This window comes from Prionailurus bengalensis, chromosome B4, assembly GCF_016509475.1.
Source record: "Prionailurus bengalensis isolate Pbe53 chromosome B4, Fcat_Pben_1.1_paternal_pri, whole genome shotgun sequence".
Lineage (NCBI taxonomy): Eukaryota > Metazoa > Chordata > Mammalia > Carnivora > Felidae > Prionailurus > Prionailurus bengalensis.
Genome location: NC_057358.1, coordinates 110,726,799 through 110,741,868, shown reverse-complemented (window position 1 = coordinate 110,741,868; position 15,070 = coordinate 110,726,799). Strand labels below are relative to the sequence as shown.

General features: G+C 37.1%; 1 protein-coding gene across 7 annotated transcripts in view; it reads left to right on the top strand.

Moving 5' to 3' along the window:
* Positions 1 to 15,070, top strand: part of KITLG (KIT ligand) — an 86,909-nt gene that overhangs the window by 50,897 nt on the left and 20,942 nt on the right. For 4 of the 7 annotated variants that reach the window (XM_043561982.1, XM_043561980.1, XM_043561979.1 and 1 more), the window contains exons 4-6: positions 9,867 to 10,037; positions 12,172 to 12,331; positions 13,064 to 13,147. In XM_043561982.1, the coding sequence (XP_043417917.1) occupies positions 9,867 to 10,037; positions 12,172 to 12,331; positions 13,064 to 13,147 (415 nt within the window). The remainder of the gene's footprint in view (positions 1 to 9,866; positions 10,038 to 12,171; positions 12,332 to 13,063; positions 13,148 to 15,070) is intronic. The other 3 variants (XM_043561984.1, XM_043561985.1, XM_043561983.1) reach the window with 1 other exon arrangement.

Below are 15,070 nucleotides of genomic sequence, written 5' to 3'. Positions count from 1 at the left end.
CTGTTGCTCTTAGGAAACAGAAAAAGGAGCTCCTTAAATAACACCTTCAAGATTCTCATGATCTGGCCCCTTTCCAAGTCCTCTTTTAGCCACACATCCTCACGTGTTTCCTGTTGCCACTGTTCCTCTGCACATGGCTTTCTGTGTACCTGAGCAGTCCTTTGATTCCGGCAACTTCTGACTCTTACTTTCAATTTCACTTCTTTAAGGGAGCCTTCCCCTTCTTCCTCGAAGAAGCCAAATCCTCCTGTTGGAAATTCTTTTTGTAACCTCCTTCAAAATAGCAGTTTTCCATTTATCTGCGGATTTATTTAATTGATAACCTTCTACTTAACGCCTGAAAACATCTGTAAGGCAGGAATTTGTCGATGTTTGCTCTTATGTCTTCAGTGCGTGATGAACAATAGGCACTTAATAAATCCCTGCCGAAAGTGAAGAAGGAAGAAGTTCCCGTGTCATCTCATGTAATTTCTCTAAGGAACAAATTTGACCTGAGTAGAGTCCATGAGATTATTGTGTTGAGTGCCTGTAACTCCTCACACAATACCTGCACTTCAATATTATTGCTGTCTTTTTTTTTAGATATATGTGTATTTTATTAAAAATCGTAGATATGAGGTATTCAATTTTTAAGGGTTTTTTGTATGTTTATTTTTGAGAGAGAGGGAGAGAGAGAATGTGAGTGAAGGAGGGGTGGAGAGAGAGGGAGACACAGAATCTGAAGCAGGCTGCAGGCCCCAGGCTCCAAGCTGTCAGCACAGAGCCTGACACGGAGCTCAACCTCACGAACTATGAGATCATGACCTGAGCTGAGTCGGACACTCAACCAACTGAGCCACCCCACGTATTATGCAATTTTTAGGAATCATGGTTTTCTTGAGGCTTCTGTCCAACCACTTTCACTGAGTCATTTCCATATTCAAGAACATTCTCACTGTTCCCAGTAACTAAAGGCTGAAAGCCAAATTCCTGAATCTAATGTTCATAATCTTCATAATCTTGCCTCCTCCTAACCACCTCATCTTAATACCTATTTTTGCCCAACACAAACCAGCCACCCCAGCTAGATGCATCCCTGCCTCCTAAAATTACCTTGCTTATTCTCAACTCTGACTTTGCTCAGTGCTACTTCCCTTGGCCAGGGATGTCCTTTCCCCTTCCATCCAGCCATCCCAATTCTACCTGTAGAATCCTGCAGTGTCTCGCAGCTAAAAGCATCTTCTCCATGGCCTCTTGTCCAAGATCAGGGTGAGATCTACCTTTCTCACCAGGGCTAGGTCCTACTGTTCCATGCTCTCTTCCCTGCATCATCCAGTAAAACTGGCTTCACCCCCTACTCTGCTTGCCTCGGGGGATGCAGTGGTCAGGAATACCAAGATGGTGTCTGATCTGTAGACTTTACCTTTTAGTGCATCATCTCTGAATTTTTATAGAACTTGTCCAGAAACAACTCATTTTGGGTACCTGATCATATTATTTCTCACCTAGCTATTTAAAATTGGATGTGTTACATATTTGTCTCAAAGTGTTGTGAGAAATAATTAAGATAGGAAAAGCCCAAGATATAAGATCTATACATCGTCAGATGCTATCATTATTATTTCCTTATGTTTTCTCTTTTTACTGTATTTTATTTGTCTAATGATTAGGGATCAAATCTTTCACTCCTTTATATTTCCTTACCTTTCAAGCAGATAATAGTTACTCAGAAACTGCTTACAAGTTAGCATTTAACTGTGGCAAAAAAATGTCTTGATTTCCAAATCTTGAAAGGTCCATCTTCATTTGTTTAGAGTTCTTTGGTTCTCACTAACAGTAATGAATTCAAACTTAATTCTAAAGAGGAAAGAAAGAAAGAAAAAGTTCCAGTTATAAGGATACTGAAGAATAGCATTCCAAGTTAAAGGACAAGGATGCAGCCAGGCTTCATGAAGGGACTCCAGCCAGTTGTCCAATCAGTTATGGCCACAGAGCAACTTCACTAGTTGTGAGTATGATTCCTGAGGGGCAACCCTATGGTTAGAAGTACTTCCTGTAGAAATAGATGAAATCAGCCAAGCAGACACTGTAGTTATCTACTTCTATCTCCCATAGAATAAGTATTTATTTAAAAAGAATAGGTATAAAATGTTAGTCAAATGAATAAAACATAACATTAAATACTAATTCTAAGAAGATTGTCTTTTTTTAATTTATTTTTATTTATTTTTAGAGAGAGCACATAAGTAAGTGAGAGGGAGAGGGAGAAAGAATCTTAAGCAGGCTCAGCTGACTCTGGAGCCACCCAGGCATCCCAAAACTATTTTTTTTAATGTTTATTTATTTTTGAGACAGAGAGAGACAGAGCATGAATGGGGGAGGGTCAGAGAGAGGGAGACACAGAATCTGAAACAGGCTTCAGGCTCTGAGCTGTCAGCACAGAGCCCGACGTGGGGCTCGAACTCACGGACTGCGAGATCACGACCTAAGCCAAAGTCAGCCGCTTAACTGACTGAGCCACCCAGGCGCCCCCCAAAACTATTTTTAAGTGGCTCTTTTGTGTACTTAAACTACAGGCAGGGTCCATCTTTAGTGATTATGTTAAGATGCTGTTCAGAATATCTAGACCACTGATGTCTAGTAGAAACATAATGAAAGCTATATATATAATCTTAAAAATTGTTCAGTAGCCACATTTTAAAAAGTTAAAGGGGGGGGGGGGCGTGGGGCACCTGGATGGCTCAGTCAGTTGAGCGGCTGAGTCTTGATTTCAGCTCAGGTCATGATCCCAAGGTCGTGGTATGGAGCCCCTCATGGGGTTCCGGGCTGAGCGTGGAGCCTACTTGGGCTCCTCTCTCTCTCTCTCTCTCTCTCTCTCTCTCTCTCTTTTACTACGATATATCCAAAATATCATTTTACCCTATCAATATAAATTAATGGAATTTTACATTTTTTCATGTTATTCAAAATCCACAGTGTATTTCATACCTACAGCACATTTCAGTGCAGACGTTAAATTTTCATCAGAAATATTTACTCCATGTTTAGATTTTCATAAAGTTTACAGTTGAAAGTGCAGATTCACAAACCTAAGATTTTCTAAGTATACTTAAAAGTTTTTCAGTCATTGAATCAAGTATTGATTTTTAAATGTAAACAAATTAAAAGTAAGTAAAATAAAATGTTAGTGCTTTATACTAGCCACATTTTGAGCGATCAGTAGCCACAGGTGGCTAATAGCCCCTGTATTTTATGACCCCTTTAGTCTATGGAGAAATTGAAGCTCTGAATAGATGGAGTGACTTGACTGAAATCACAAAGTGTGTTAACAGTTAAGACTAAACACCGAACCTGTAGTTCATCCTTTCCGCCCTCACCTCTCTGTGCTGTTCCTTCCTCACTGTGCTATTTTGTGTCTGGCTCAGGGACCATTTATAGGCCATGGGAAACAACACGTATTTATAGTATGTGGGCTGATTACCATCTTAATCAGGTTAAAGTTTCTACATCACTTTAATTCAAGCAAGAAAATGCAAAGTTAGATGCCTAAAGTAAATACCGAAGACCCAAATTGTTTAGGGAGAAGACCAAAATAAATCCTGACAAAACCCGGCTCCTCCAAAAGGGAGTTAAGATTTTAGAGATTCCACACTACTAATGTGAGCACACACTGCTTTTGCAAAGTGCTTTTATAGAAATGTTTGAAATTTGCCTGCTGTGGAATGTTTGTGAGTAGCAGGGAGTGTCAGTTCTCTAGCCTTTAAGACTAAATACCAGAAGGAGGATAAAGAAAGGCCACTAAAGGCAATTGGCATTTGCTGTTTGGTTGTGACCGTTGGCTCGGAGAAATTTATTTTCATCAGTAGACTCTGAATTCATTGAAATGAGACGGAACCATTTCCATTCCCAAGAGATCTCTTAATTGAGTCCAAGGGCCAGTATAGTCTGGTCTAGATGTGAGACCACAAGACTCATAGACAACTTGGCAGAAGAAATGCTGCAGCTGTATGTGCTTTGTACCACTGACAAAAGAACTAAGTGAGTGCTTGGGAGTCTCGGTTTTGTAATGTTTCTGTTTTAAATTTATTGTACAACCTTGGACAAATCACGTCATTGCTCTAGGTCTTGGCATTCCCATCTGTGAAATTATGGGGCTGGACCAGGTGGTCTTCGGTATTCCTTCCAGATCCAAACTATTGTGATTCTAATGGCGTGGCTCTAGGTTCTTTTGATTTCTCAGAAGGGAAATGCTGGAAACAGGAGAGGAAACAAAGGAATGCTTTGTGCCTTGGGCATTCATACCTCTAATACTGGCACACACACATTAAAGAAAAGAAAACAAAAACAATCTAAGTGGGCGGTAATGCTAGTAATTAGATTAGTTGGAATAGAAGACCGAGTGCATGCTTCTTGTGAATATTCCTCAGAGGGCTCATGGTTATGAGCCAGTGCTGTTTCTCTGTAAGAATCTCTAACAGATACATTACCCCAGCTCCTTTGTCAGGAACTCTCACAACGCAGATACCAACCTTAGACCCAGTAAGGAAGCACACAGGTATCTGTCTTCAAATAGCTACCAAATGGAAAGAAGCGCCAAGTGCTTGCATGAAGAAATTTACAGTACATTGTATCCACTTTCACCTTCTGATTCTATAAAGCTAATGGTGACTGCTCTTAGAGACTCCCTCTGCATCCAAGATTGATGCAGAATAATGTGTCAAGTTCTTTCAGCTAATAAAGCAGAACAATTTCTTGAATGAAGCAGAGGACAGAGAAGAGAAAGTATGGCAGACTAACTCCCCAGGATGTTTGTTTTTTCAATTTTTATTTTTTTAATGTTTATTTTTGAGAGAGAGCTCATCTGCACCTTCCCAACGAAGGGGCAGAGAGAGGGTGGGGGACGGGATCTGAAGCAGGCTCTGTGCTGACAGCAGAAAGCCCTATGTGGGGCTCAACTCGTGAACGGTGAGATCATGACCTCAGCCCAAGTCGGATACTCAACCAACTGAGCCACACAGGCACCCACTAGGATGTTTTTAAAACACACAATTTCAGCCAGGGTCTCAAATGTATCAGTTCTGGGATTGTAGAGGTGTTATATCACATATCATATGTTATCTATTTCATATATTCATATATTATGTATTTTAAATATGTGTGGTTTTAGAATGTGCATGGATTTTTTCATTATTGATCTTTAGAAGCAGTAGTGTTCCTAGCTCTGTTTAGAATGCTTTTAATAGTTTTTATATCTTTCATTTAATCATTTAGTTAAATCATTAACTTAGTCATGATGCTATAAACTTTAAAATCCCTTAGGGGTACCCAGATGGCTCGGTTGAGCACCCCACTCTTGATTTCACCTACTGTTGTGATCCCAGAGTTGTGGGATGGAGCCCCACATCTGGCTCCGTGCTGAGCATGGAGCCTGCTTAGGACTTTTCTCTCTCTCTACCCCCCTCTCTCCCTCTCCCTGTCCCTCCCTTCCTCTGCCCCTCTCCCCAGCTCACACACTTTAAACTTAAAAAAAAAATCACTTACAGGAGGTTCACAGTTTTTAAGCAAATCTTCAAGGGTAGGGGCATGGTAGCCCGTTAAGGATGTTGATGCATTATCATTGACTAACTTAGCATTCTAGAACGATATGTGTTATATAGGAATTGGAAGCATATCTTTCCAGTGGTTTTATCCAGAGTTGCTGTAATTAACCCAGAAAATGTAAGATGGAAGCTACCAAGAAAGAAGATAAGAAATTGAGAGTATGGAGTTAAGGAAAACCCAGATAGATTTTCCCTTTCATTTTTATTTTATTTATTACTTTTTTAATTTTTTTTTTTTTTGATAGAGGCGGACTACAAGTGGGGGAGGGGCAGAGAGAGGGAGACACAGAATCTGAAGCAGGCTCCAGGCTCAGAGCTGTCAGCACAAAGCTCCTTGCGGGGCTCAAACCCATGAACTGTGAGATCATGACCTGAGCCAAAGTCAATCACTTAACTGAGCCACCCAGGGGCCCCTAGATTTTCCCTTTCAAAGCAAGGATTGTATTTCTTTTTGTATGTATATAGGTGAGTCGAACATTAAGGTATATGTACTTTAAGAATTTGAAAGGTACTTTTTACATCACTTCATTGAACTCCTCTGTGGCTTTATCAACTTTCCTAATTCTTCACATTCTTCTGTTAGTAAAATAGAGAACATTATTTATATCTTACATTCTTCTGATGCATGTTGTGAGTTAATATTTATATGGAACTGTTTGAGCTTAAAATTGTCTCTGAAGGCTAAGAAAGTGTGACAATAATGCCTATTACTAAGGCAAAGGAAAAGATTACATTTGGGAACCCCATAGCCTTAAATCATCCATTTCCTAATCATAGTCTTGGAATCAGTCAAAAAAAAAAAAAACAGGTCTGTCATCTCACAAATGAAGTATTAGCTTACTGTATTTTGTTCTCTTTTGCAAATCATTGACTATATTTAATTAAAAAGAAAATATGAAACTGCTTGATGATATAGTCAGAACTGGTTTTCTTTTTTGCAGGGAGACAGGTCAAAACTGGCTGATATTTGATATATTTTTTTTTAACCTCAGATCTATCTTGAATAAGTCCAAGAATCCTGGGGTGCCTGGGTGGCTCAGTCAGTTAGGTGTCCGACTTCGGCTCAGGTCATGTTCTCACAGCTCGTGGTTTGTGGTTTGAGCCCCATATTGGGCTCTGTGCTGATAGCTCAGAGCCTGGAGCTTGCTTCCAATTCTGTGTCTCCCTCTCTCAGGCCCTCCCCCACTCACACTCTGTCTCACTCTCTCTCTCTCTCAAAAATAAACATTAAGAAATTTTTTTAAATAAAAAAAATAAGTCCAAGAATCCTAAAATCCTAACATGTAACTCTTTGAACAAATTAATGAAAAGATAGAACTCTGAATTGTACAGTTTTTTCCAAGAAAATTATTGCAAGAATGAATAATGAATGAAATACAACTTATGTTTAGAGATGTGTTTTTCAGCAGTGTAGTACAGAAATTTCATATTGGCTATCGATGAATTCATGTTAAAGGGGCAGATTTGGCTAAGATTAGATTGTTGGATTGCCATGATTTCACTGTAAGAAATTACAAGTTTCGGCTTGAGGATTTTCCTGGAAAAAGTTGATTGCCTCAGCTGTTGATTAGGTATGTGGACAGAACGTGGGTGGCCATGAGGGAGTCGTCATAGCTAAATGAGAACTTGAATGCGGAATGCAAACCTAGAGTTCAGCTGAAAATAGAGATAAACAGAAGTGGTAGCAATAAGCACCCCCAGAGTTCCCTGGTTTAAATATAAGAAACCTATAAACAAATTTTTTTTTCTACTTTAACCACAAAAAAGAAAAAAAGAAAAACCTGCTCACTTAAGGCAAAGATTGCAGAAACTAAATGAATACCTTATTTCAGATTAAGGGAACTTGATTTTGGTTCTTCCACATCAGAAGATCTGAGGGGAAGGATAGGCAAGAATATTTATAAAGCGGAATAATGACAGAGTTTGAAGAGACCCAACACCTAAAATCTTCTTGCCACAGTAAAATTTGCACAATTACAACAGAATGAACTAATTGGGGAAGGCTTCCCTGCCCTATAAATACCCTTCAAACAGTATTTCCAGGATATGCTGTGTCCTGTATCCTAGGAAATTTGCCCCTTGCTGATAGGGCTGGCTATCTAAAAGGGAATTATCACTGCCTAAATGGTGGGAGACTTGGAGAGTGATTAAGCCCCTTAGGAAAGACTGACATCTTGGAAAAAGACATGCGACTGATGTGAATGTGAACTTGCATGTGCTTGGGATAAGCACTGAGTAAACAAAACAAAGAATCCATTCTGAACATACTTTGGAAACACATAGTCTTTGAGAACTTGGTGGATGAGTTGAGTGAAATGGCCTAATTGAACTAATTCCCATTTGGGGGTTTGTTTATTCTACTTTTCTGAAGCCAGAGCCAACACTCCTGAAAGTTTTGAATGTCATTTAGTGCTTCCAGGAATTGGGGCTTACCATTCTGTAGATAAACCAGTCTCCTTTTTAGCTGTGTTCTATTAATTAAAACTGTTCTGTTAAATGAATAGATGGCCCCCAAATATCCTAATTTAGGATAAATTACTTGGCCTTCCCTTAGAGATATTCTGCTGGTAGAAATCGGGTTTAGTGGTTTGATTCATTTTACATGGCATCAGTTACTCCCTGTGATTATAATATATTTATTACAGCAGAAGTTATTTTAAATAATTTAGGATCACATAAGCTATGGCAATTGTAGCCATTCCCCATCTTTTTTCCCTCACTTGTTACATTTTAGCAAATTAAAGGAAAAAATCAGAGCCTCTACTTAAAAGATCCTTGTGAGAAAACATAACATTAAAATACAGAATATATATGAACTTAATTATTTTAAGTAACGCCGCAATAATTTAAAAAATCCTGAAATCCATTTTAATGTATCAAGGAGGTTTTTCCTAATAATCTAAACCTCTGCTGGCCCAGAACCATTCATAGCCAAGGTTGGGAAACTATGCCCTGTAGGTCAGATCCAGTCTGCACCTGGTTTTATATGGCCAGCTAACTGAGATTAGTTTTTACAGATGGACATTTGTGGTCTGTTTGATAATAGAGAATGTTGTGAGGCCCAACCACACCAAATGCTGACCCAAAATAAAGAATTCCATTAATTTTATTGGTAGACCTGTACTAAAAAAGATTAAATTTGGTTATTATGCAAAAGAAATTATATTCAATTATATTTTCTGTAATAAAAGTTTTGTAGAAATTTTCTTTCTCTCTATATATGTACCTACATAATATCCTTTATTTTTGCCTCTGAGCATGCCAAGTCTAACATATTATCTGGCTCTTTACATAAAGTATAGATCCCTGACAGAGTAATTTTTTTCTCATGTATTTTTTCTTCACTCATGCATCTGTTCAGCAAATAATTTCTGAGCAACTTTCACATGCCAGACACAGTTCTAGGCCATAGGGACACCATGGGGAACAAGCTTTTATAAAAAAAAAAATACTGCCTTCATAAAACTTACAAATTATGTACATTATCTCCCCATAACTACCTTGTTCCATTATTCCCATTCCCATCCAAGAGAGGTTCAGAGAATTTACGTGGCTTGTCTGGAGTTTCTCAGCCCAAAACAAATCCAGTTATACCTGACTCTTAAGATTTGAGCTTCTAACCAATGGGCAGGGCTAGCGTCATGGGCAGGACTCTGTGCTTGGTTTAATGCTTTACTGTCACCATCTTGTAATTAGTCAGCTTTGAACAACTTTTTGAACAATAAATGTATTTTCATTTTGTCCTTGGACCCACAAATTATGTGGCTGGTCCTGCTGCTAAGGCAAAAGTGCTTCTCTCTCAGACCACATTCCTGCCATGATTGTTGTTTGATTTTTAAAGACCCACATGAATTTATGTGTAGAGAAACCTTGAAATCTATCAAGCAGTTTGGAAAAACAGGCTATTTTTAACCCATTGCTTATTATTTCAGTTCACCAAAAGACTGCAAGTTCCTTGAAGGCTAGGGCTCTCTCCTACAATTTTTTTTTTTTAACTCCCTCTGTGCTAAAGCTTTTCTAAGAACAGTGAGTAAACCTTGTCAAGGGTAAGACTTGGCTCTGTCTTAGTTTACTTCCATACGAGAGCAATATTGTTCATCATCAATATTGGCTCTGATCTTTATTAATTTGCAAATTTTGAAACCGATGTTAAATCTGAGGTAAACAAAACATCTGACCTGTTCTGATATAAGGAAATTCTTTATCCAGCAGTGACTAAAACATTGATGTCTTTGAGGGGTGACTGACCATAGCGATTTTATCTTCCTTTCTTTCAATTTCTTTCAGCCTAGTCATTGTTGGATAAGCGTGATGGTGGAACAGTTGTCAGTCAGTTTGACTGATCTTCTGGACAAGTTTTCGAATATTTCTGAAGGCTTGAGTAATTATTCTATCATAGACAAACTTGTGAAAATAGTGGATGACCTTGTGGAGTGCGTGGAAGGACACTCATCTGAGGTAACTTTGTATTCCCTGGGATTCCTTTTTTACTACTTTTCTCCAAAACCTATGCCCTTTGGCAGTGGCAAGAGTGGGGTTGTCTCTATTTGTGAAGTTTTTAATTTAAAGACTTCTAATTAAAAATTATTTTCAGATGAGCACAGTGACTAGGTGTTTGTAGCTACCCTGCAATGCTGAAATCTACATTAAGGCTTAAATGTTGTTACTTAACATAAAAATAAAATTTATTCACACCTCAACGTAAGAAAAAAAACCACCTTTATTTCAGAAGGGAGTGAAGTCCTTCTAACCTACCTATTAGGTTACAAATGTTCATTTATCTTTAAATGGAAAATTACCTATAATGAACACTCTTACTTAACCTTTTATCCATAGTAATCCTGTCACAACAATGAAGTGCATTTTCACATCTCCAGTCCAGGGCATCTGATGATTCGTTGTCACCAGCCTCAGAATGTGGTCATGGCAGTGTTTTCAGATCTAAGTATATTGAAGAGGCAGAGTACAGAGATTAAAAATGAGGTGTTAGGGTTCAAATCCTGACTCTGTCACTAATTAGCTTTGTGAACTTAACCTCTCTGTGCTCACTTTCTTTATGCCTAAAATGAGGACAATGACAGGATGCATCTCACGGAATTGACATTGGATGATTTCTGATTAATGCCTTAGTACCATGTCTGGCAAAATAAATCCTAATAAATATTTCTTATTCTTATTTTATAACTCCTCATCTATAATAAGATAGGTCTTGGGAGGCCTGCTTTGGCATAGAGTTTACAGTTCAGGGTTTATCCTACAGGCCTTCTAGATGCTTAAATCTAAGGTTTTAAACATGGTTCTGTACTGTAAAACTCAAATACTACCTTCTCATCCATCTTCCAGTCACTCTTCAAGACCCAATGTCAGTCCCATTTGTGTTTCAAACTCAGAGTTCTTACCATACTAATAGCCTCCTCACTGTATTTCATCACTTCTGTGCTTTACTTTCTAATTTCTGAATAGTGTGTCTTAAAATCTATAGCCTCTTAGAGTTAACATGTCTTTTCATATTGTTAGTACAAATAGTGTTCTGAGGGCAATGATACAAGGTCAAGGACCCCAAAAGTAGGGCATATCAGGAACAGTGTCACGGAGGAAATAAGCTCCCATTGGAGCTTGAAAGATGGAGTTAGGTGCTAGGTAAATGGTGATGTCGAGAAGAGTACCCCAAACACTGGAGAATGTACACTTACTAATCATGGCACTTTGGCAAGAACCCAGCTGGTATTTCTCAATTTTTTTGACGATTGAGTTAATCTATATAAAGCACTTAGAGTGGTATATAGCAAGTGCTACATAGGTGTTGTTATTACCTGCTTTTCTTTATAGGTAATCATGCATTTACAAATTCCTAAACTATAGTGTTGGTTTACTTTCTTGGGGAACTTCTAGAAATTAATCATACTCTTTATTCTTTCATAACTTGGTTCTTTCACTTAGCATTGTTTATAACTTATATTCACTTTGATGCATACAGCTGAAACTCAGTTTTTTTTCCTGCTTATAGAGTTGATTCAATATACCAATATTTATTAAACCACTCTTCTGTTTGATGTAAGGGTTATAGAATACTGTTGCTAAGAACTTTCTTATATGTCTCCTGGTGCATATGTGCAAGAACTTCACTAGAGTATTCACCTAGAAGTAGAATTTCTGGGTTACAAAATGGACACATGTCCTACTTTACCAGAGGATATCCAATGTGCCAGTTTACATCATTCCACCAGTATATGGGTCCCCTTTGTTCCATATTCTTGGCAATAGTATCATCAGAATTGTTAATTTTGGGCTATTTGTAGAATGTGTTATGTAAGGGTATTTTTTTTTTGAGGAATAATTATTTTAAAGCATTTCTAGTCACCTTACTCATCCCCACCAGCACCCCATTCCTTTTATCTGGAGTTGAGCCCCAGACCTAACTGGATGGGATCACTACCTTGCAGTACCAATTGAATTATGTGTGTTAAAGCAGTTGTCTAAAAGTATCAATTTTACTTGAGTCTTTGGAGGACATATTTATAATCTATTACCTTGACATCAGTTAAATCTGTAAATTATCTGAAAAATACAATCCTTTTTTTTATTCTTCTAGAATGTAAAAAAATCATCTAAGAGCCCAGAACCCAGGCTTTTTACTCCTGAAGAATTCTTTAGAATTTTTAATAGATCCATTGATGCCTTCAAGGACTTGGAGATGGTGGCATCTAAAACTAGTGAATGTGTGGTTTCTTCAACATTAAGTCCTGAAAAAGGTAAGACATGTAAGCATTTCTAATTTAAATGTCAAAAGCAAGCTTGAATCTTGAATGTTTAGGTAAGAATCTACTTCTGACTCAAATATATGTGTAGCTAGAGAAAGACGTATGTGTATATGTGTAATACAAAGACCTATATCAATGGCATGAAAGAAATGATCAGTTAATTTGTTGGTTTTCAAGCCACAGCAACACTCCTCATTTTCAAATATAAGAATTGTGTGTGAGTAAACAATATAGGAATTAGTCACTCATATTTTTTATCTGGTCTTTGCTAGCATTGTGCAAGTATATTATTCTTCACCTCCACTCTTCTTAATGTACCCTTTTCAAATCTTTTCCTTAAGGTCTGCCTCTGGGTCATGAATTCTGATCTTCAGTAGTTACTCTGTATTAAGAACCTTTTTTCCCACTGGGTCCCAGTATTACAAAATCTAATTTCATTGCTTTTTCTGTTTTGTTTTGTTTTGTTTTGAAGACCAATTACCAACAATTTGTGTTACTCATACTTATTAACCTATGCAAGCAATGAATCCTTGTTCTATGATGTGATTGTGGTGCATTTAATAAAAATAGAACAGGACTCAGTATGAAATAAATAGGATCTTAATAATCAAGATTTGGGAAGCAGACCTAGAAAATATTCTGGTATTGCACTTCAGGCTTTTGCGGACTCTGTAATTCATTAAATCGCCATGCAACACTGACACATTATTGCTTTCTATTTAGATTCCAGGGTCAGTGTCACAAAACCATTTATGTTACCCCCTGTTGCAGCCAGCTCCCTTAGGAATGACAGCAGTAGCAGTAATAGTAAGTACATATATCTGATTTAATGCATGCATGACTCCAGTTAGCATCTATAGGAGTATTGCATGGGCTTTAAAGGAAATTTCTGCAATTACTACTATTAATACTGTTCTGTTACTGTTCTTCCTGTTATGGTCTTCCTCAGAATTAAATATTAGGCTTGTATAAGTGGGTTTCCCTATAACTGGAAATAACTTTTAGAGAATTGGGTCAAAATCTTCTAAAATTATTTTACATAAGGCATGTAATTAATTTTAGATACTTTTAAGCTTTATTCATTGTCAACTTATATTTTTATGTGAAATTTGCCCGACAAAAATGGAATTTAAAAATTGAAAGTACAAATGTTGGTTATATAGAATTCCAAGGATATTTTCAGTTTTGTTTATATTTACTATTCACAGTATTTACTATTGTGTGTACATTTGATGATTTTATTTTACTATAAAATTATTTTAGAGGAGAATATGCTGCTTTGCCTGAAATTTCTTTCCTTTTAACCAAGAACCCAATTTTGTGCAAGTCTAATGTCCTCTTTTCAAATACAGTCAAGGTCATTATAAAGATCATTGGGTTTTACTAAATATTCTGATCCTCTAGTTTCATGGAAGCTGTAGGAGGAAGAACTTCATCCTGTGATCTTAGCTAAGAAAATCATCCCTCAAAACTTTGTAATGGGGCACTGTCATATGATCAGGGACATAGAAGAACTACCTGTAAATAAGAGTAATCAATTTAGTACCAATCCACCATAACAAATCTGCAATTCAGAAAATTTTTAAAAACTTCTAAAATCCGTTTGTTTAGGAATTTTGGCCACCAAAACTGGACCTGACCCGTGATAAGGCTATTTATATATAGTATTTTTCCTTCCAAAAGTGAATATTTCTTGATTTCACTACAGAAATACTGTGTTTGATTACAGTGTGCTACCCAGACCTCAATGAGGATATTATATACAATATTTGTAAGACAGAACTTTGTAAAATCTGAAATTTTGAATTACATAACACGTCAGATCTGAAAAGTTTTAAGAATGGACTACATGGGTTAAGATCTCTACTACCAATTTTATTAATCTTTTCAAAGATGCAACTTTTAGCTTCTTAGTTTATATTATGTCATTTTTTATTATTTTTTTAATGTTTATTTTTGAGAGAGAGAGCACGAGTGGGGGAGGGACAGAGAGAGAGGGAGACACAGAATCCGAAGCAAGCTCCAGGCTGAGCTGTCAGCACAGAGCCTGATGCGGGGCTCGAACCCATGAACCATGAGAACATGACCTGTGCCGAAGTCAGATGCTCCACCGACTGAGCCACCCAGGCGCCCCTATTTCATTGATTTCTAATATTTCTTATTTCCTTTTACTTGGGGTTGAGTTTGTTCAGCTAACTTCTAGTTTTCTTCAAGTAGAAAAATTTAATCATTGATTTTTAAACCATTCTAATTTTCTAATATAAGCACTTAAAGGTATAAGTTTTCTTGTAGACAATTTTAGTTGCATCCCATACACTTTGATATATTGTGTTTCCATCATTTCCTCAAAAATATTTTTTAATTATCCATGTGATTTATTCTTTGATTAATGGGTAATATTAAAATGGGTTGCTTGATGTCTAAACATATGTGGTTCTTCTGGGTACCTTACTGGTTTCTAAATTCTGTTGTCAGAAAACATACACTGTAATCTTTCAAAATTTATTGAGACTTATTTTATGTGTATCACTCAAATATGGAGTGTAGGATTCTCAAATTTGATCAAAATGGTTATAGTGTTCACATCTTCAATATCTTTATTACATTTTTTTGTCTAATTTTTTATCAATTACTGAGGGGTATTTAAAATCTTAAGATTGTGGATTTGGCCATTTGTCCTTTTGGTTATGAGTTTTTGACTTCATATATTTTGAAGCTGTATTATTAGGT